General features: G+C 45.4%; 1 protein-coding gene across 7 annotated transcripts in view; it reads left to right on the top strand.

Moving 5' to 3' along the window:
- Nucleotides 1-21,096, top strand: part of utrn (utrophin) — a 233,379-nt gene that overhangs the window by 122,721 nt on the left and 89,562 nt on the right. For all 7 annotated transcript variants that reach the window (XM_056294966.1, XM_056294968.1, XM_056294967.1 and 4 more), the window contains exons 51-53: nucleotides 562-734; nucleotides 4,895-5,051; nucleotides 16,822-16,951. In XM_056294966.1, coding sequence (XP_056150941.1) covers nucleotides 562-734; nucleotides 4,895-5,051; nucleotides 16,822-16,951 — 460 coding nt within the window. The remainder of the gene's footprint in view (nucleotides 1-561; nucleotides 735-4,894; nucleotides 5,052-16,821; nucleotides 16,952-21,096) is intronic.

The following is a 21,096-nucleotide window of genomic DNA, read 5'->3' as shown; positions in this document are numbered from 1 at the left end:
GGGGGTCCTTTGCTGGCATTTATCTCACAGACATGCCAGTTTAGGATAGCGTAGCATTACATTAGTATTGCATGCTACAGCCTAGCATGAAACAAGCTTAGCATTCTTCAGTCTAGTCCTAGTATTAACCAGTCCAGCATCAGAATGACAACAAGCAGGGCTTAGGGGCCTGATTTTGGATGCAGTGGTGGTTCCAGTTACAAACAAGGATAGAAAGTTAAATCTGTTTTGTTTTTTTTTCAGCACTCAAGATAATATATCTAAAGGAGATTTTAACGATCTACAAACTTTTCTGGCCTCTGGTAACTTGAACTGTGAACTCCCTCTAGACAAGCCTTTGCTAAAGAAGCTCGTATAATTCTCAGCTCATAATTAATTCATCGTGATGCCCCGTGAGACTAGAACGTCCAGTGGTGGAGGTCTCTGTTGAACATCGAGGTTGTTCCTAATGGACCGGAAAGAGCTGGCCTTAATCTGCCGTATGTTGGCCAGGCACCTTTGTGCTTCCCCGACTGGTGGTCAAAGCTTAACAACTCTTTGTCTGTCTGTCTGTTTTCATAGGATATCCAGGCTGAGATTGATGCACACAATGACATCTACAAGAGCGTGGATGGAAACAAATCGAAGATGGTCAAGGCCCTGGGCAGCTCTGAAGAGGCTGTGTTCCTCCAGCACCGACTTGATGACATGAATCAACGCTGGAGCGACCTCAAGGCTAAGTCGGCCAATATCCGGTTAGTGCTACCCCGTGAAAATGGACTGAAAATGGACAGCTATGTTATCTCTTAAGATTTAAAAGAGGTGCTAAACACTTAAACGTGTTTTTTGAGCTGTAAACTAAAGGATATGAAACACATCAGTGCTGGTGTTAATATTGACATTTCTTACCAAATATATAAAAATCGCCATTTCATGAGTTGGAAAATGGCTCAACATGCCATCTACTGTTTTATATCAGCCCTGAACCTTGCAAGGCCAATGCTGAGTTAGACTCCACCGGTTGGGACATATCTACGTCGTGAAATTAAAAAGAAAAAAAGGACGTTAACGCTCTCTAATCAGAGGTGGGCGACCCACCTCCCTAATTCCTCACCCTTGTGAAACCGTGCTCATTTTCAGATATATGCTGATCCAGACTCATCATTCACAGGAGTTGAGGCTTTTTTTTTGTTTTTTTGCCAGCCTTGCTAAGCTTGTATCCTTATTACATTTTTTTTTTATCCCCAACCCCCCCCCCCTTTTCTCCCCAATTTATCCAGCCAATTACCCCACTCTTCCGAGATGTCCTGGTCGCTGCTCCACCCCCTCTGCTGATCCGGGGAGGGCTGCAGACTACCACATGCCTCCTCCGATACATGTGGAGTCACCAGCCGCTTCTTTTCACCTGACAGTGAGGAGTTTCGCATGGGGCACGTAGCGCGTGGGAGGATCACGCTATTCCCCCCAATTCCCTCCCCTCCCCGAACAGGCACCCCGACCGATCAAAGGAGGCGCTAGTGCAGCGACCAGGACACACCCACATCCGGCTTCCCACCCGCAGACATGGCCAATTGTGTCTGTAGGGATGCCTGACCAAGCCAGAGGTAACACAGGGATTCGAACCGGCGATCCCCGTGTTGGTAGGCAACAGAATAGACTGTTACGGAATAGACTGAATAGCCTTATTACATTTTATACCAGCCTTTTGAATTTCTCTGAATTTACACTGTTATAGTTATATTATTTAATCATTTTCCATTTTGATGCAATTGTTCAGACTCATGGTTTTTTTTTTTGACAGCTGTAGAAGGATCACCGGTCAGGTGGGTCGGTCGGGCTGGGGTGCCAAGCAGGGCTGGGCTTGCGTTGTGGCTGGGGGAGCAGTTGTCCCATTACTTACCTCTCTCCACTGCCAGAAAACGCAGTGCGCGGCCCGTCTCACTGGGCCCCCTTCCAGCTGGAGCGTATCCGCGTTGCGGCGGTTGAGGCATCTTTGCGAGGCGGTGGAGAGGACTGGGTACGCGCCAGGCCCTCCTCGTGGATCTCCCCAGCTACTCCTGCCTCGCACAATCATGCCCCCTCACCCTGCCCCCCTTCTCAGCCCCTTGCCCACTTTTTAGCATTTTTCAAAATTATGTAGTGGGCGGAGTTAGGCTCAGACCTGGGGGAGAAGTGACACTTTACTTCTTTTTCTTTTTTTTTAAATTGTACCCCTTTTTCTCCCCAATTGTACCTGGCTAATTACCCCACTCTTCCAAGCCGTCCTGGTCGCTGCTGCACCCCCTCTGCTGATCCGGGGAGGGCTGCAGACTACCACATGTCTCCTCCAATACATGTGGAGTCACCAACTGCTTCTTTTCCTCTGACAGTGAGGAGTTTCGCCAGGGGGACGTAGTGTATGGGAGGATCATGCTTTCCCCCTCATTCCCTTCCCCTCCAAACAGGCGCCCCGACGGACCAGAGGAGGCGCTAGTGCAGTGACCAGGACACATACCCACATCCAGCTTCCCACCTGCAGACATGGCCAACTGTGTCTGTAGGGATGCCCGACCGAGCCGGAGGTAACATGGGGATTTGAACCGGCGATCCCCGTGTTGGTAGGCATCAGAATAGACCGCCACGCTACCCGGACGCCCCCACTTTAATTCTTTTAAAATGTAAAGGTTTCAGTCTTCATGTTTTTCCCCATCTTTGTGTTCCTGATCACAGTGTTGAAAAACCGTCTGACAGATGGAACAATTCCCCAACAAAGCACTGATACAAATGGGCTGAAATATCTTGGTTCCTGATGCTATTGTTTCACACACAGCGTAAGCCCTTATTGTGTCTCACTGTGCAGAGCTTAATGTAGTTATCCTCGATACAGTACGTTTCTCAAAAAGAAAAAGAAAAAGCGTATTAAGAACGTGGCGGTTTCGACACTATATCCAATCTGGAATACCGAGGCACAAGCACCAAGCATCACAACACAGGAGTTTGGTCATGAATGTCTATCAAGCCTGGTAAGCTTTCTCTCCTCCTTGCAGAAATGGCTGGGGTACAAATCAAGAGCTAATTCCAGCCCAAGGCCAGTACAGTTTATTAACTCACCACCATCCTGTATCACTCACCTCACACTTAATACATCTCCCAGACTATACTGAGAGGAACCTTTATTTGGGGCTGAACCTATGAAATATCAATGCTGTGTCATCCACAATGGACTCTGACTCACATCTCTGAGATTTATCAAGGCCCACACATGCTGTTGAGCACACAGGCATGTATTTCATAACCACACTGACTCCTCAGTGTTCAATATCTATGCAGTTATGGCTGTCTCCTATCAGCTGCGCCACTTGCAGTAGTTTCCTTGGTCTTTCCAGCTGGCGTGAAACAGACTGAAGAAATATGGCCCCAGAGAGACTGAAGAGCCAGAGCACTTTGGCATATAACTTCAAGAGGCCACAGACAATATAGCATCAGTCTCAGCGTAAATAAAGAAGAGGTTGCTGTGTGTGTGTGTGTGTGTGTGTGTGTGTGTGTGTGTGTGTGTGTGTGTGTGTGTGTGTGTGTGTGTGTGTGTGTGTGTGTGTGTGTGTGTGTGTGTGTGTGTTGGGAGGACGGGGCCAGATTGAGGTCAAGCTAATCCACGTAGGTATGAACCCACAGGAAGATGCCAAAGAGAAGAGGTTCACAGGTGATACAAAGAAATGGAAGAGCCACAGGAAGAGCTTGTGACTTGAAAAGTAACTGTAACTGACAAATTGAAACTAAGGAAAAGGAATTTTTCATTGTCAGGTTATGAGGATGTATCACTCCACATACAGCAGAGGAAAGCAGAAGAAGCACATAGATAGAAAATGCTTATACTTCTGTGTGTGTGTGTGTGTGTCTTTATATTTTTGTCGCCTAGTTATACTAAGAAAGGCAAGAAAAAGTTAGACATCACTATTGTTTGGGTGCCTTGGTGGCTCCCATCATAGAGCGTGTACCATATGTCAAGGGGGAGACTGAACCACAGCGGCCTTGGTTCGAATCTGACTCGGGCCCTTTGCTGCAAGTCATCCCCTCTCTAGAAGCCTTTAATACACTGTATTTAACCATTGATGCAGAGGAATTAATTGTTGCTACTTGAGAGGACTAACACTGAGTTCTCCTGCCAGCTGTGTGTGTGTGTGTGTGTGTGTGTGTGTGTGTGTGTGTGTGTGTGTGTGTGTGTGTGTGTGTGTGTGTGTGTGTGCACTGCAATAAGTGGGTTGAGTGTGTATGGCCCATTATGTTTTAATTACAGTACATGTGTAATTAAGGTTAACATGGACAGCAGCAGTACAAGCTCTCTATACATATTTTCCTAACACCCTGGAGCCGAGCAGAGAAAATAAAAACAAAGTGCTTATGAATATGCAAAACACAATCCTACCACCGCCCATACTTTTGGGAGGGAATTTTGCACCTCACGACGAAAAAAAATCCCTCTGCTCTAAAAGGACTATCATTTGTCTGCTTGGTCCATGACACATGTAGGGCTTTTGAGCCAGTTTGATCTTTTTTTCAGTTCATTAGTTGATTTTACAACACGTTGTAAAACATGTTAAGTTATGCCCTGAAAATGTAGTCACATCTCCCACATCTGAGCGTTACTTAAATATGCATTGGTCTTACTCAGTAAATTCAAAGAGCATTTTGCATGAAGTCATGTAATAGCTGCTGGACAATCGTATGGATGAAGCACTGTTGCTAATTTGTGCATTTGTATACTACTGAGGAGGTACTGAATGACATCATTAGATAAAATTCTAAATCTGTTCTTTTGCTAAGAGTATCTCTTGTCAAGGGCAGCCTTTATTCCAATTTACTGCACTATGAATAATGAATGTTGTGAGTATGCATAAGTAGCACATTCATGATTGAAATTGATGGTGTCCATTGGCAGGGCACACTTGGAGGCCAGTGCTGAGCGTTGGTCTCGTCTGCTGGGCCTCCTGGAGGAGCTATGGAGGTGGATCTGTATGAAGGATGAAGAGCTGGCCAAGCAGATGCCGATTGGAGGAGACGTGCCCACCCTGCTGCAGCAGCAAAACCACTGCACGGTATGGACTGATACCATGGGCTATGTACTGACTAGGCCTGCACCTAGAGATCATATTGGTGATCAAGCATTCTGGCGTAAATTCTGGCTTTTGATGGAGTAATCATTAATATCTGACCACTCCATCCGATATTAACAATGCTGCCCCTTAATGTTGAGTTTTGTTGTCTTTCCTCATCTAAACCCTAACCCATTTTAGTTTCCTGACATCTACAGGTTAAAAACAATCCAAAGGTTAAAAACATGCCAGGCTGGTCTTGGTACTTTGTGATGTTAGCGTAGCAGGATAAACACAGCTGCAGCTAATGACATCAATAATGGGTCTGTTGGATTTAGGCGTGTGTGCACACCTATCAGCATTGATAGACAGAGCCAGCACTAGCTATTGTCAACTCAATTACAATTTACAATCTCATTTAGCAGATGGTTTTATCCATAGCGACGTACATCTGAGAGGTAGTTGGCTTGTATAGCATTAGGAGTCTAAGCTCTTCCAGCCATCAAACGAAGACAATATTTGATGCAGACATGGACAAAGACACTGCATGGACGGTACTGAGGGAGGCCGCCGCACATGTGAATTTGCGCCGCCATCTTCCGACACCGGCACTGGGTGAGGCCGCCGCAATGTGAATTCGCACAGCCATCTTCCCACACCGGAAGCGGATCAATTATCTTATTACAGTCAGTTAGCTCCATGATGGCTTTTTAATCCAGCCTAAGTGGTGCAGAGTCAGCTCAGTGTTTGATCATCGACATCAAGCCAACCACCATATGGTTAGCAGCATAATCGCAGTCAATAACACTGGTACACTATCCATTTCTTTCCTTTTATTACAGTTATTTGTCCTCCATACTCTATACTTCATGGTTATTTATCATCACCTCTTCTCACTGTAATATTTATTGTAACCTGCCGTAATTGTGATAGTGTATTGGCACATGAGCACTTTCAGATGGATGACTTTGCCTTTGGCTGGAATTAACCCCTGTTCTGTCAGTCTGTCTGTCTGTGAATAACTGCCAACTGTCACCGATGTGGCATGCTAATCTGTTCACCTGACCTCTCCAAGGCAAGACGTGCACCAAACTATAATTTTTCTCCTCCAAAGTGCCTTGCCTCAATGCGCATGTAGACATGCACAAACACACACCTGTGTGGGTTCACGGGCGCACAGGGTGGGCATGTTCCCTCACACAGACAATACAAGCAGACATGCATGTACGCAGCTTGACAGTGATGTGGACATGAGTGCATGGTGTATCTGTAATGGGGGTGCGTGATGCGGCGTGTGGGTTGAAAAAGTGCGTGTGTTTCCCTGCGTGTAGGAGCTCCTGTATGCAGGGGTAGGCAGAGGTTTGTGTATGTGTACGTGTGCTGGCATGCGGGCTCATGCGTTGTTAAGCCGAGCCGCCTCAAACACCTCCTCAGTACAGTCTAAATGTGTCCTCTGAGGTGTGCAAGGCTGTCTGCAGGCCATAGAAGACATAGAGGCGAACGCTGTGTGTTATAGTCAGCTCAACACCTGATGGTGGGGAGGGGGTCGGGTCTCAGCCCAGCAGATCAGACAGGCTCCATTAGATAAGGAATGGGCCGGAGAAGACGCGGTGGCCACAGGAGGGTACAGTCGTCACGCATCTCCACCGTGCCCTTCCTTTTCTCATTATCCTCCTCAGCTGTTCTACCTCGCTCCGTCATTCTGTGTCCCCCCCCCACACCCCCACCCACCGGTTCCCTCCTTCACCGCCCTGTGTTGTGCTCCCATCTTCACTCTCGCTCTCTCTCTTACTATTTCTTTTGTCCAATATCCCTTCTCTTTCTCTCTCCGTCTCTCTCAGTATCCCCCCTTCATTCTCTCCATTCACCACTGACTTGTGCGCCTTGCTCTTTCTTTCTCTCTCACCCCACCTCACCCCCTCCACAGTATTCCTTTCCTTTATTTTATAATCTCTTTCTTGCACGTTCTCCAATATCCCTCCCTCACTCTCCATCCCCTCTCCAGCCTCTGGCTCTGGGGATGGTGAATAATGTAACAAGAGAAGTTGAAAGTGAAAAAGGATCACTTTTCATTTTGACTATAGTTGTTTCTGTGTCTCTCTCTCTTTTTACTCCTCTCTTTCTTCCCATCATATATTCTTAATAGATTGGCTCAAAGGGCTGACCGACTCATAGAGGGGCAGAGCAGTACAAAGAGCTTGGGCTTTGAACACGTCACGCTCTATAACTCACACACACACACACACACACACACACACACACACACACACACACACACACACATATGCAAACACACACACACTGACATGCTCTCTCATTCACATAAACAACACAGACGTCAGCCACACAGCCAGAGTAATGTGGAAAATGTGTGTAGATATATGGAAATTTGTAACTGTGAGGTAGCGAAGGCTTAGGAAGACTAAGCAGCAAAAACCCATCTTCCCTCTCTTCTTTCTGGGCGATAAAAAAGGCTGACTAAGCCACTTAGCCCAATGGAGAGCAAAGGATATTGTTAGTTATTAGAAAATCGAAGGGGGTGGGGGGGCGGTGGGATGAGAGCAGTGGTCTGAACAATCAAAGCAGAAATGATGGACAGCGAGCCATCGGCGGGAGGTTGCAAAAGAGAGACGAGGAGAGCAGAGGAAGAAAAATTTAGAAAGAGCAGGGGAGGGTGAAGGCGAAATGGGATAGAAAGAGACAAATATTTGATGTGTGATGTTTGGGTGTGCTTCCCTCTTGTTTATTTCTACAGGCCAAACACCGGCGTTTTTCTTCCCGGGTATCTTCCGTCATTTGTTTTCAGATTAACAGCGACTGTTGAAAGTGGAGGGATAAAATAGTTTTATCCTGTCTACCCAAGAGCCCCCCCCATCCCCCCCAACTCCACATATTGATTTGTGTCATTGTTTTTGTCTGCTGATATGGCCATAATAGCTTTTTATTAATTGGGCATTGAATCAACCAATAAAAGGCCTGCATCAGCATCCAGCTGACTAAACCCATCAGTCATCAAGCTATTAGATTAACAGCTTTCAGGGCAAGAACAGGGAACCAGGGACCAGAGTGCTTATGGACAGTTTTAATGACCCCTTTATCTTTCAGCAACAGTTGGCTTTTTGTCTTCATAGGCACAAAATGAGTCATACATGGTTATTTCAAAAAGAGCCTCTAATTATTTTGGACAGAAGTAAAAATTAAGAAAAACACGAGAAGCAATTGCTTTTGACTTCTTTACTGCCTATCTCCTTATGTGAATTTGTTTTTCTTTGCAGTCCACGGAGGTGTTCCTACACCTTCATCCACATGATGCGTTCTAAACTAGCCTACTTAGCCAGGCCAAAGTGAGGCTAATAATCCAAATGGCCACACAAAGCCTGTTTAATCATGCTGTCGGGGTGATTGATTAGCACCGTTGGTACCTGAACAGGCAGGTCATAAAGGAAAATGAAATGGATTAAAGTGCTGTGCTGGACCAACCTTATCTCTCTGCAGTGTACTCTTTTTGGCTTACTTTGAATAATTGCACATCTCTTGACAAACTTTTAATTTGTTTTTTTTTCCCATTTCCTCACCTTTTTTTTTCCTTTCTTTTTTTTTTTTTGGCATTTTTCACCTTTTATTTGACAGTGATAGTGGAGAGAGAGACAGGAAAGGCAGGGGAGAGAGCAAGAGGGGATGACACGCAGCAAAGGGCCCGGGCCGGACTCGAACCCAGGCCGCCGCAGCAAGGACCCAGCCCCACGTGGCACACACCCCACCAGGCAACTCACCGGGGTGTGTTTCCATTTCCTCACTTTACCCGTGGTGAGGCGTTTCATGTCGCTGCAGATGAGGTGTCGGGGCTGTGCATGGCCTCCGCTGTGCCACCAAGTGTGGGATTTGTTATAGTTAGCTGAACCAAACATGTTGCGTTAATTTTTTTTGGGGGGGGGGGCCTGGCCAATCACCCTGCTCTCAGAGCCATCCCGGTCGTTGCTCCACCCGCTCTGCTGATCTGGGGAGGGCTGCAGACCAGCACATGCCTCCTCTGATACATGTGGAGTCGCCAGCCACTTCTTTTCACCTGACAGTGAGGAGTTTTGCCAGGGGGATGTAGGATCACGCTGTTCCCCCCAGTTCCCCCTCCCCCCGAACAGGCGCCCCAACCGGCCAGAGGAAGTGCTAGTGCAGCGACCAGGACACATACCTACATCCAGCTTGCTGACCGCAGACATGGCCAATTGTGTCTGTAGGGACGCCCGACCAAGCTGGAGGCAACACGGGGATTGGAACTGCCGATCCACGTGTTGGTGGGCAACAGAATAGACCGCTGCACTACCCGGATGTCCCCTTGTTGCATCATTTTTAACAAAAAAACTTAGCTGGGAATGGTAGGTCAGCAAAACTTGAGAATATAGCCTCCTGACAGCAGCCATCCATGACTAGTTTTAGCCATTCTAGGTGCACAGTAGACTTTGGGCAGTGAGCGGATTTACAGCCTCAGACCACCCTGAGCTCCTCTCATGAACTGTTGCTCTGTGTGCTCTTGTGGAGTTTAATTTGGCTCAGACAGCACAAGGTAGAAATATCCCTCACAAGGACCAAGGAACTCACTCGCCGCTCCTTATTTCAGCTGCAGGTAACACAAGTCAGCTAAGTAGCAGCAGATTGCAATGCCCCTGTTGATGCTTGATGTGTCAAGGCAAAAAAAAAAAATCATGAATTAGTAGCCTTTATCTGCAATTACACTCAGGAGCTCTCTAAGCTTTTGTTTGGTAGACCAAGGAATGGTATTTGTGATGTGTTAGTGCAAGGCGTCTCACTCTGGCGTGTATGGGATGCTGAGCACGTTTTCTTTTCTTTTAGTCAGCAACTGTTGTTCAGACCCCCTTAAACTGTCGGATCTTGTCTAATTTGAAGGGGTGGAATAGTAGTCCCTCGGGAAGACGTTTTTCTTAAAAATGTGAAGGGACGGATGGGTATATTGTCGAGAGGACGAGATAGTGGGATTTACAGAAGGTGGGGAGAGTGGGTGGTTTTGGCAGACTTTTGGAAGTAGCTGTGTTGTGATGTTATCGTGCCCTCTTATCTCCTCACAGCACAGGGGTGCCTGGTGATAAGACCGGCTGCTCTGCTACCCCAACCACATACACACACGCACACACACACGCACACACACATGCACACACACACACAATGGCCAAGGTCACCAAAACATTAAGCGACAACGTACACGCCAAATGTATTTTGGGACTGACAAGAGAAAAAATATGATCTCTAAAGCATCACATCCTGCATCTTTTCTTCTGCTGACCTTCACAGATCTCCATGGTAGCCTTGGACCATCTTTCTACATGTGACAGTGCAACAATAGAGGGAGGTAAAGGGGTGGGAGGAGAAAATTAAAGTGAAGAGTTTTCCCTTTGGTCTATAAAGTAGGGAGGTCAAGCCTTTTCACTGGCATCACTCATCACTGTTTTTTTTTCTTCCTTGAAATGAAAGTAGTTCTTTGTGCTCTGAAAGCCATACATATTTTATCCGCCTTGTGTGCCGCCCCTGACCTGAGCTGCTCTTTGTTTCCCCAAAAACATGTTTCAGGGGAAGGTTTTCGGTGTCGGATTTAGGTTTCCGCTGACTTCGGTGATGGGTGACAGACGCATGGGTATGGGTGGGTTACAGTTTACATTGCCATGGTTACAGATTTCTCCAGCCTCTTCGGTCCCATTTTGGAGCCACTGGCAATTAAAAGCACAAGTGTCGTGAATTTACCCTTTGAACTTTGCAACAGAAATGGTCCACCAATGCCTACGTTGGTGTTTTTGCTTGCTGTGATGTCATTACTTACATTATCTTCAAATGCTTCACATATAAAAAAAAATCCATACAACCTAACCTAAAAGGGTATGTAAGTCAATAAATCATAACTTGATAAAAGAGTGAAATTGTGTCATAAATAACAAAAATACAAAAATTGGACATGTTTCTTTCACTAGATTTTACTAAATAAACATGCAAATCATACTGATCCAAAACAAATCTGAATTTAGAAAATTGAACAAAATATTTCTTAACACTCCCTAAGTTATTTGAATTATGTACATTTTTTAGTTTTTGAAATGTGCTCATTTTTATGAGCAGAGTGCAAAAGCCTTTTTGGTAGTTTCATCTGCGACAGAAATATTTCATCGGTCCTCCCACGGGCAGCCAGCAGGTCGGCAAGCATGGGACCCCCCGTGGAAGGTCCATTTTCACAGGGTTGACCTTTTTATAATAAAATGATGTGGCTACATTTCACATTAATTGCTCAGTGGGGGACGCTGAGCTCCTTAGGACATGCAGGCACTCTGGAGCTCAACATGAAACATGCTTATGGAAATCCAGGTGGCACAAAGCCAAAACACTTGTAGGTGGACAGCAGGCCTTTCCAGGAAATAGTCAGTAGCAGCAGCAGTAGTAGTAAAAAGTGCACTCGCTGGCCAGCTTAAATAGACAACTGTAGGTCAGAACATTTGATGTAAGATGATGCTACTATGAGCAACATTTGCATCATTCCAGAAACAAAATGATGCTTAATTACTCAGCAGCATGTGGTAATCGTTAACAGCTTCTCAGTGTAACAGCACTACATTTTCATACCAGTCCACTGGCGCATTTTGCCCTCCGAATTTGCTTTTGGCAGTGTAAAAAAAAGTTGTTTTTTTTATTTTTTATTTTTTAGAACTATCCTTTGCAAGTGCTACTATGGTATATTTCAAATAGTTTGTGTTACCAAGTGGCAGTGCTGTCTGCTTTAGGATACTGTCTTAATCTAAGATTACATGGTTTCATGATTGTTTATCTGGATGAAATCCAAGTGACATGCAAGAGACGAAACATACTGGGTGCACTTGAGAATAAACAACATCAACGTTAGTTGCTACAGGTAGTTCCTTTTACTCCTGCTCTCTCTCTCCCCCTCTCTCTTCCTCTCTCTTCCTCTGCCCCCCCCCCCCCCCCACACACACACAATAAGATGTACAGTATTATGCATATAGAATCAGGCTTGCGGGAAGATGTTTTAAGTAGGGGGGCTGCCAACTAAAATGAAAAATATTGTGGCGAGCTGGCGTGGAGGAATGAGTCGAGAGGCAGAGATCTCTTTTTAATCACAACTCCCGTGCCCCATACACCGCACGACCCCTTGAGTGCCCTCTTATTCACACCAGCCAGAACGGACCAGAACTGACAATAACGTAACCAGTCCCCGCCATGTCCCAAGTGGCGACATCAGTCCCAGTCACAGTCCTACAGTCAGTTATTCAGTAAACAGTCTCCTACTTAGTCGAACCCCCAGAGCAACGACACAAGAACCACAACATGAACACCACATCATTAGAACACAATTTTAAATCTAACATTAACAGTCCCATCAGCCATTGCGCTCCCCCAGCGTAGAAACGCCGACAGTCAGAGCGACCGCCTCCCCTGGTCCCTACAGAATGACGTCATTGTTTTGTTTTTTGTTTGTAAGGCGCATGTGTAGCAGATTTGGAACGGAGTGTTTACTCACTTTATTATTAAAAATGTACTTTCCATGCAGCCCTAGCCCACAGTTTAAAATAAAGGTATATTTTATTTTTTAGCATTTGTACGTTAGGAAGAGTTAGGCATACTGTTGGGTCTAAGATGTTACATAGCCACCTGCCACTACTGGGGGGGGGGGCTGAACCCACCACTAGGGGGAGCTGCAGCCCCCCCTTCCTGCACTGTATGGAATGATACAAGAATAAAACATTCTTTAAATAAAATAGAGATATCTAAGTACTTGTACAATGTTTTGGCACTCTGCTGGTTTTCCCGTACGTAGGCTGTGACTTGCACTGACACACTGTGTTTTGGTGCTTCTAACGATGATTTGATCAGAGAATGTATCAAATTCTTGGCATTTGTTTCATTATGCATTTGGTGTGTGTGTGTGTGTGTGTGTGTGTGTGTGTGTGTGTGTGTGTGTGTGTGTGTGTGTTGGTTGCAGTTTGTTACTGAAGGCCCTGACAGAAACCCCATGGTATGCTACATGGGGCAATGTTTCTGTAAGTTATTTATAACTTACTCTGTCTGAATGCTGCTTTGTCACTTTTTGATCCGTCCGAACCCCTGAAATTTCGAGTAAGCTTACCCCGAACCCAACCCGCCAGTCAACCTGCAGGACCCACGTGTTGCGGGTCGACCTGCGCATCGCCACTGGCTTGTGTCTAGATGGTAACCCCAGATTTGCCAAACTCTCAACATGCGCAAGGTAAGCATTAGGCTGAGTTTAAGTTAAAAATCCCGTGGGAGTTTTGCAAGTCTGGGGTTACCCTCTAGACACTACCCAGAGTCTGCTAGACAAGAGCACGTAGCAGAGCAAGTACGCCTGCCAACCATCTGGCAGTGCTCAGGAGAGCAAAAGGCAGACGACTGAAGAGGAGAACAGGGCAAGGATGAGGCATATGGCAAAACAGGGAAAATGGACCTTTAAGAAACTGGTCCAGGCCAAGAAGAAAAAATAAGGACAGACCCCTCTAGCCCTGTTCCCCCCCACCCCACCAGTCCTAGAGCATAGGATACTCTTTCATATTCACATTTGCAATTTTTCTTTTCAAATTTGAACATGGTTTCTGGCACAGAGTGGTTATGGAGGGTAATGATTTTGAAAATAATGTCGAATTAGTTGTGTACCTGATGGTGCTGCCCTTTGTTCATTTTCTTTGTAAATGTGAGCACATCATATGTAAAGGTACATTTGCACCTAATAACATAATACTTTGTACTTTATTTTACTCAATATTGTAATTCTGTTAGCTTGTGACCAGCACCAGAGTAATCCTAAAAGACATCAGAAATGAGCATTAAGTAGCTTATCTTTCAAAAAAAAAAATCTCCGGGGTGAGCATACCCCCGGACCCCCCTAGCATGTCTGTGTTTTTCTCTGCTCATGCATCCTTCTCTGGTTATAGTAAAGGATTTGGTTCTTATGGGTGGCACGGTGGTGCAGTGGTTTGCGTGGTCGCCTCACAGCAAAAAGGTCCTGGGTTCAAACCGTGGGGTTGTTCAACCTTGGGGGTCAGCCCAGGTCTTCCTCTGTGTGGAGTTTGCATGTTCTCCCCATGTCTGTGTGGGTTTCCTCCGGGTGCTCCTGTTTCCTCCCACAGTCCAAAGACATGTAGGTCAGTTGAATCAGCCATACTAAATTGTCCCTAGGTGTGACTGTGTCGGTCCTGTGATGGACTGGAGGCCTGTCTAGGGTGTCTCCCCGCCTGCCACCCAATGACTGCTGGGGTAGGCTCCAGCATCCCGCAACCCGAATTCGGATAAGTGGCTTGGATAATGGGTGGATGGATTTGGTTGTTATGTCTTCACATAAGCTATAGTATATCAGGAGACGTTGTGTGTCCACCGCTTTCTGCTTACAGAACAGACACAGCCCATCTCCCCAGGACAGATAGTTTTGTCTGTGTTGACCTGTCACTATGGTGAAGATGTAGTCACTGAATCTGTATTTAGTTGATTTCTTTCTCAGTTTCTCATCAGTCATGCTGGTCAGATTGTCTGCCAATTAATTGCGTATCGTCTTTTCAGAGCCATATAGCATTGAAGTTCACTTTGAGGTTTTGTGGTTGATGCCAACAGTTAATGTAGTTTTCTTTTTCTTAAGTTAAATTTGATTTAAGGGGGGTCAGGGGGTTGTCATGAGGCTTTGAGGTTATTCTCAGGATCAGCCGGCTAAGGAGACTTTCCTTTAGCTTACCCTCTTGGCAACAGAGAACTTTTTAGCGGGGAGCCTTGGGTCACATGTTTTTCAGTGTTTGTAGAATTTCATTGCTCTTTTTTTTTTAATCCTGATTTGAAACGGAAATCGATCTCATTCAGTTCAGCGTCCATCATTTGTATTGTTTCTGCAGACACCGAGAATGTTCGGAGATTTCGTCCTTTGACTCTCCAGTAATCTCTCACCTCCTGCACAGTTTTTCCCTCTCTCTGATACCCTCTCATTCAGTGTCCATTTCTCAAGGTCTCTTTTCTCATCTGCTCATGCATTTTCTACAAATGAGCTGGGAGAAGGTCATTGGAATGTAGCAAACCATTCATTAGCAGGAGTGATTTGATTTGTGTTCAGCAGGAGGTGCAATTGCAGTGTGAGGGCACATTTGGCCATAGGTGGCTGTATAAAATTGTCATTGCAGTCATGTAAACCTAATTTATACGGAAACGCACATTTTGAAATTATTTTATTTGTTTATTAAATGACCAGAAGATTTAGTTTTTGTGCTCATACTGGAGGACTGCGCCTATCTCAAGGCTTGTGAACAGGCAGCAGTTGGCCTCTTGGGACTGCCACAGCAACAGTGCGTCCTCCTGGTCTTATCTGTACTTTACTGTAGTGTTTTTGTTTCTTGCCTTCGTCAGTCTCCCACTATCTACTTGTAATACAATGTAGAGATTGGAATATTTCTCCTTATTTGTAATTCGTGCGGTCTTTCCTTGGGTATAAACGATTACTTTTTCTTAAAAAAAAAAATCATCCTGCTCTTCATTCTATTGGTGGGCAATGTTGCATGCCTGAGTAAAATATGTAATTTTTGCCACCTCATCTTCCTCAATGTTTGTCTGATAAGTGTGAGCCCTCATAGAAGCGGGCAGTCCCATCTGACCGAACTGCCTAATAGCATATCCGACTACATCTTTCCCTCACAAAGCAATCACACACTTCGATAGGCATCAGTCTTCCCCTGGGGTCGCGCTCACCTGAAACCAAGAATAATTATACTACTACATGAGGTGATCACTTGCTTTCAGCCCCTCCTCCACTATTATTTGTCTGTGGTATCATGGAGCCATTGATGTTGAACGTTGTTGGGTTTTGAGAAAGTGACTGCCAATATCCCAGTAGATCTTATTTATTTGTATTGTGTGTATGTGTGTGTCTCTTTGTATGTGGGAGGGGTTCTTGGCTCCATAGAAATTCCTTCTCTCTCTACCATAGGGAAAAGAGTAGGCTTGTGCACACATGGTAAACTGCACATTGCAAATTGCAGCGTAGGCCGACTTTTTCAGCAGGTTGTGGTATCACAGCCAGCTCTGTAATGATAATTCCTGCAGGGCTTTAGTGCCCAGCCATTCCTCTGCTCTGCAGATTGCTCAGCTAATTTTACACTGACCCCAAGGAGATAGCTCACTTGGCCTTTGGTTCTCACCTTGCTGTTTGTCCCACTCTCTTTGCCAACGTTCTTGCAACCTCGCTTTATGCTATGCACATTTCTCTCATCCTGCTTTCTGTCCTCTAACTTCCTTCAACAGAGGTAAAGGTAGAGCATGTTTTTATATTGCAACCATCACCTAATTAGCCATTAACTTGTTGTTTAGCACATCCACAGGCTGAACATAAATACCTGCTTTTATCCTCCATGTGTGATTATGTAAAGTGTATCCTTTATAATATAATGAAAGTCAGCGCTGATTTAGGAAAATTGAAAGATGTGTCAATAGATCTGGAGTCTGGGTACAATACGCCATTGAAACCATGCCAGTTTCACCTGCAGGTTATTTGCATAGATGTGATGAGGTGACATTCGTCAAGCAAACACTCGTACAAAGAAAATCCCATCAAGTTCTCTGTAAAACCATGCTCTGTTCATAGTGGACATTTACAACAAGTAAAACTATTTGAGTACAACTCAAAATGACTTCTGTTGACTGTTTACCAAGAGACCAGTCTGTTTCTGGTGTCCAGTACTGTTCCTGTTTTACTGTTGTGCATCTTTTCCACCCACAGGCAATATGTTCAGAGCTGAAGGAGCGTGAGCATTTGGTGATCACTACTTTGGACCAGGCTCGGCTGTTCCTTGCTGACCAGCCCATTGAGGGCCCCGGGGAGCCACGCAAGAATCTGCAGCCCAAAACTGGTTGGTTCACACTCTCATGCTTCACAAAACACATCTACTGATTGCAAGCACTATTTTAACAGGGTTCCTACACAGGTGTGGAAAGTATGAGTTAGATTTGATGTAATTCTACAAAAGTATTGGCAGTTCGGAAAGTATTGACTTAAAATTCTGTCCTCTCTTGATAGCCATGGCTATACATTCATCTGTTACATGCCCTGAAAACTTCTTTCTTTATTCAGCTTCTTACTATAAACTGAAGGGTCATGCGTGAACATATTACTGACTGCAGAAGGAAGAACAAGTTAGCTACTCCAAATGAGAGATTTCTGTGCAATGCATTTTTCATGTTTTCTCACTAGTTTCTTGAAGGTGACCAACGTCAAGTAATTCATGTCAGTTAATACACCAGTCAGAATTAGAGAGATGCCTACGTCTGTAACGTATTTACTACGCTCCAGCGTAACAGTAAGCAATTCTCACATTTTTATATGCCCAGAAAGTTGCGGATAAATGTGCAAACACTGGCGTCCAGGTAGCGTAGCAGTCTATTCCGTTGCCTGCCAACACGGGGATTATGTGTTCGAATCCCCGTGTTACCCCCGGCTTGGCCAGTTGTGTCCCTACAGACACAATTGGCCGTGTCTGTGGGTGGGAAGCCGGATGTGGCTATGTGTCCTGGTCGCTGCACTAGCGCCTCCTCTAGTTGGTCGGGGTGCCTGTTCGGGGGGGGGGGGACTGGGGGGAATAGCGTGATCCTCCCACATGCTACATCCCCCTGGTAAAACTCCTCACTGTCAGGTGAACAGAAGTGGCTGGTGACTCCACATGTATCGGAAGAGGCATGTGGTAGTCTTCAGCCCTCCCCGGATCGGCAGAGAGGGTGGAGCAGTGACCAGGACAGCTAACGGACGTGAGGAAGATAACTGAACACCCTTATTCCATCAAACGCAACAACCAAAAGGGACTCGAACAAACACACCATCCCTGTCTTAAGGTAAGCCCCAATGGAAACAAAAGAAAACACTACATGGGGCAACCATGCTAGCTCCATGTCATGACTGTCGCTTTGCAAAAACACAGATAAGGCTGTCGCATCATGTGTCTTAGTCAGGTAGTGTAAACTTAACTCCTGTGTGGTTTCTGCTTTATAACTCACAATGCACTGACCGATCGAATGGCGAAGTTGTGTGTTTCATCAGGGTTGGACCTCTGGGGCCAAATGTATAAAACTCTGTGTATATTTCAGAGTAGAAATCTGTGTACACACAAAACAGGAAACACGCATACGCAGTCTTTTCATCAAATTTATAAAACCCCACGTACGTAATAGAACCCAATTTCCCCTCGGGGATGAATAAAGTATTCTGATTCTGACGTGTGTTCCCACGTGTTAACTCACACACACATTTCAATCAACCCAAAACTGTGCAAACATGCACGAGCCTTCTGACCATGCCCACAATTCACTATAAATGGCTTCCAACACAATTGCCTGGTTTGCGTAAAAGGGGCCAGTGTTTACTTTAGTTTTGAGGAGAAATGACAGAAGCATTTAAGCAGCACTTGAAGAAGAAGCAGCATAATTTCACTGACTGTGAACTTGAAACAATGGTTGATCAAATTGACAGAAGAAGACTCATATTATGTGGAAGCCTAAGCTCTGGCATTACCACCAAATTGAAACAAGTTGAATGGCAAAAAGTAAGCGAAGCAGTGAATGCCGTTCGTTCTGAGCCACAGACCCTGGAGGAGATAAAAAGAAAAAAGTGGTCTGATTTCAAGCGTGAGGCCAAGAAATGCATTACTGTGCACAGCGTTAGTGTGCAAGCTACTGGAGGAGGACAGGGGACCCCAGTACTTGATGAGCACATGGCTTCTATCCTGGGCCAAACTGCCATTAGTATGTTTGTGCCAGATGAGTTTGGAGACACAGATGCACCAGCCCAGATGAAACTTAGTATGTTGCCCAGTTTGAGTCTTATTGTAATCAGACATGCAATAAAAAAGACTAGTTTGTCCTTTGTAATGTAGAATATTTTATTCACGGATTCTGATCAAGACACTGGTTGGGGGAGAGAATCTGGTGTGAGTGCACCACAGCCATCACCTGCCCCGACACGTGTCCTCACAGACTGTGTCCTAGAGTCACAAAACTTAATTATAATTTTTTCCCCCCTCCTTTTACTCCCCGATTGTACTTGGCCAATTACCCTATTTTCCAAGACGTCCCGGTAGCTGCTCCACCCCCTCTGCTGATCTGGGGGGGGGGGGGGCTGCAGACTACCACATGTCTCCTCCAATACATGTGGAGTCACCAACCGCTTCTTTTCACCTGACAGTGAGTAGTTTTGCAGGGGGGACGTAGCACGTCAAAGGATCACGCTATTTCCCCCCAGGTCCACCTCCTCCCCAAACAGGCGCCCCGACCGACCAGAAGAAGTGCTAGTGCAGCGACCAGGACACATACCCACATCCAGCTTCCCATCCGCAGACACAGCCAATTATGTCTGTAGGGATGCCCGATCAAGTCGGTCATAACATGAGGATTCGAACTGGCGATCATCCCCATGTTGGTAGGTAACAGAATAGACCAGCACGCCACCCAGATGCCCAGGGAATATAAATTCTATCGATAATGTTGCCATGGAACTGAAGGAATTGCAAGTGACACTCAGGGGAATCGTCAAGTGAAATATGCTGTACGCTTAAAAGAGCTTGTGAAAAAATAAAATGTATCCATCCGCTGCTGGTTTCATAAAACACACAGTGTTCACTTGACTTACCATGCCAGGAGTCACTGCATCACATCAAGACACAGTTGGACTGCTGCTGCAGCTGTTCACCATGGGGTTCAACAGGGGGCCATCAGGTCTGATGATTTCAGGTGGGAAGGGAACTGCACTCCTCACCGCCAGATTGTGCAACACAACACATGCCCTTTTAATTCTGTGAACTTTTCCAGACTGGTACAGTAGTCTACCACCTGAGGCATCCAAGCACAACCCATCTCCCTTTTAAAAGCCCAGTGCAACACTCTTCTGCAAAGCACTGTTGTCTGCTCTGGGGGTTTGTAAATGGCATAAGTAGCCATGGCTTCAATGCATACCCATTGTTGCCTGAGGTTATAAAATGTGTGCATTTAATGGCTTGAATTGCATGAAACAGAAACAGCATTATTATCAAAGGTCAGTAATAATCACATCTTAAAAACAGGCCTCTACTGCTCCAGCTTGAAGTCTCCTCCCCACACAGTTTTGAGACAGTGTGACTGAATCGTGGCTTGAACGTAAAAAATCCATCCCCCCAAATTCATCCGTATTGCAAACCTGTGTGCAGTCGGTAGCGTCGATTACATCTGGAAAACCAGAGATCGCTGCAGATTGCATTTTGATGTTGCTGTTCAGCTGCTGTGTAAGGGAACCTGATGCATCTGTCACTCAAACAAGTTATGCCACCCCACATCATGGGCATGACCCGGCTTGGGGATATCCCTGATCTGTCCGAGAGCTCCTGCTGAAACATCCCCGTTGCCAAAAAACCCGATTGTTGTCAGTACATAGATGAACAGGGATGGCACGGTTTCTCCGAGAGTGCCGGTCCAACACAGGGCCCAGTTCAGTACACAATTTGAAAGAGAACAGCTCTTGGAAATCGAAAGTGGCGCATTAGCCACTCATCATCATGGGCCAGGAAATCAGTACGGTCTCTGAAGACTTGTTTTTGCCTTAATTGCACAATATCCTCCAGCAACGCTAAAGAAGCCATTGTATCATTTGGCACAGCCATTACACTCAGTTACAGCCTTTATATAGTGGCTTTTTAACGACTTGATAATTGGTCACACCTGACAGTGTAGGTTATTCTTTCTCCCCAATAATACAGAATAACCTTTTTTTATACAAAGATCTTGTACTATTTATTTATTTATACAAAGATCATTATAATTATAATGCATAACGACATATTTACTCAAGATAGAACAAAATTAAGGCTTGTCAAAAAAAAGGTTGGCAACCACTCACCCATCACTGTGTAATCATAGTGAAGTTTTTTTTAAACTATAGATTACATCCAAACACAATGTAGTGAAAGAAAAGAAGCTCTAAATAAAATGTCGTGCAAATACACACTTTTATTATCCTTTTTTGCCAACTCACAACATC

The sequence above is a fragment of the Lampris incognitus genome, chromosome 15, assembly GCF_029633865.1.
Source record: "Lampris incognitus isolate fLamInc1 chromosome 15, fLamInc1.hap2, whole genome shotgun sequence".
NCBI lineage: Eukaryota > Metazoa > Chordata > Actinopteri > Lampriformes > Lampridae > Lampris > Lampris incognitus.
Note: the sequence above shows the minus strand (reverse complement) of the source record. Positions and strands in the feature narration are given on the sequence as shown.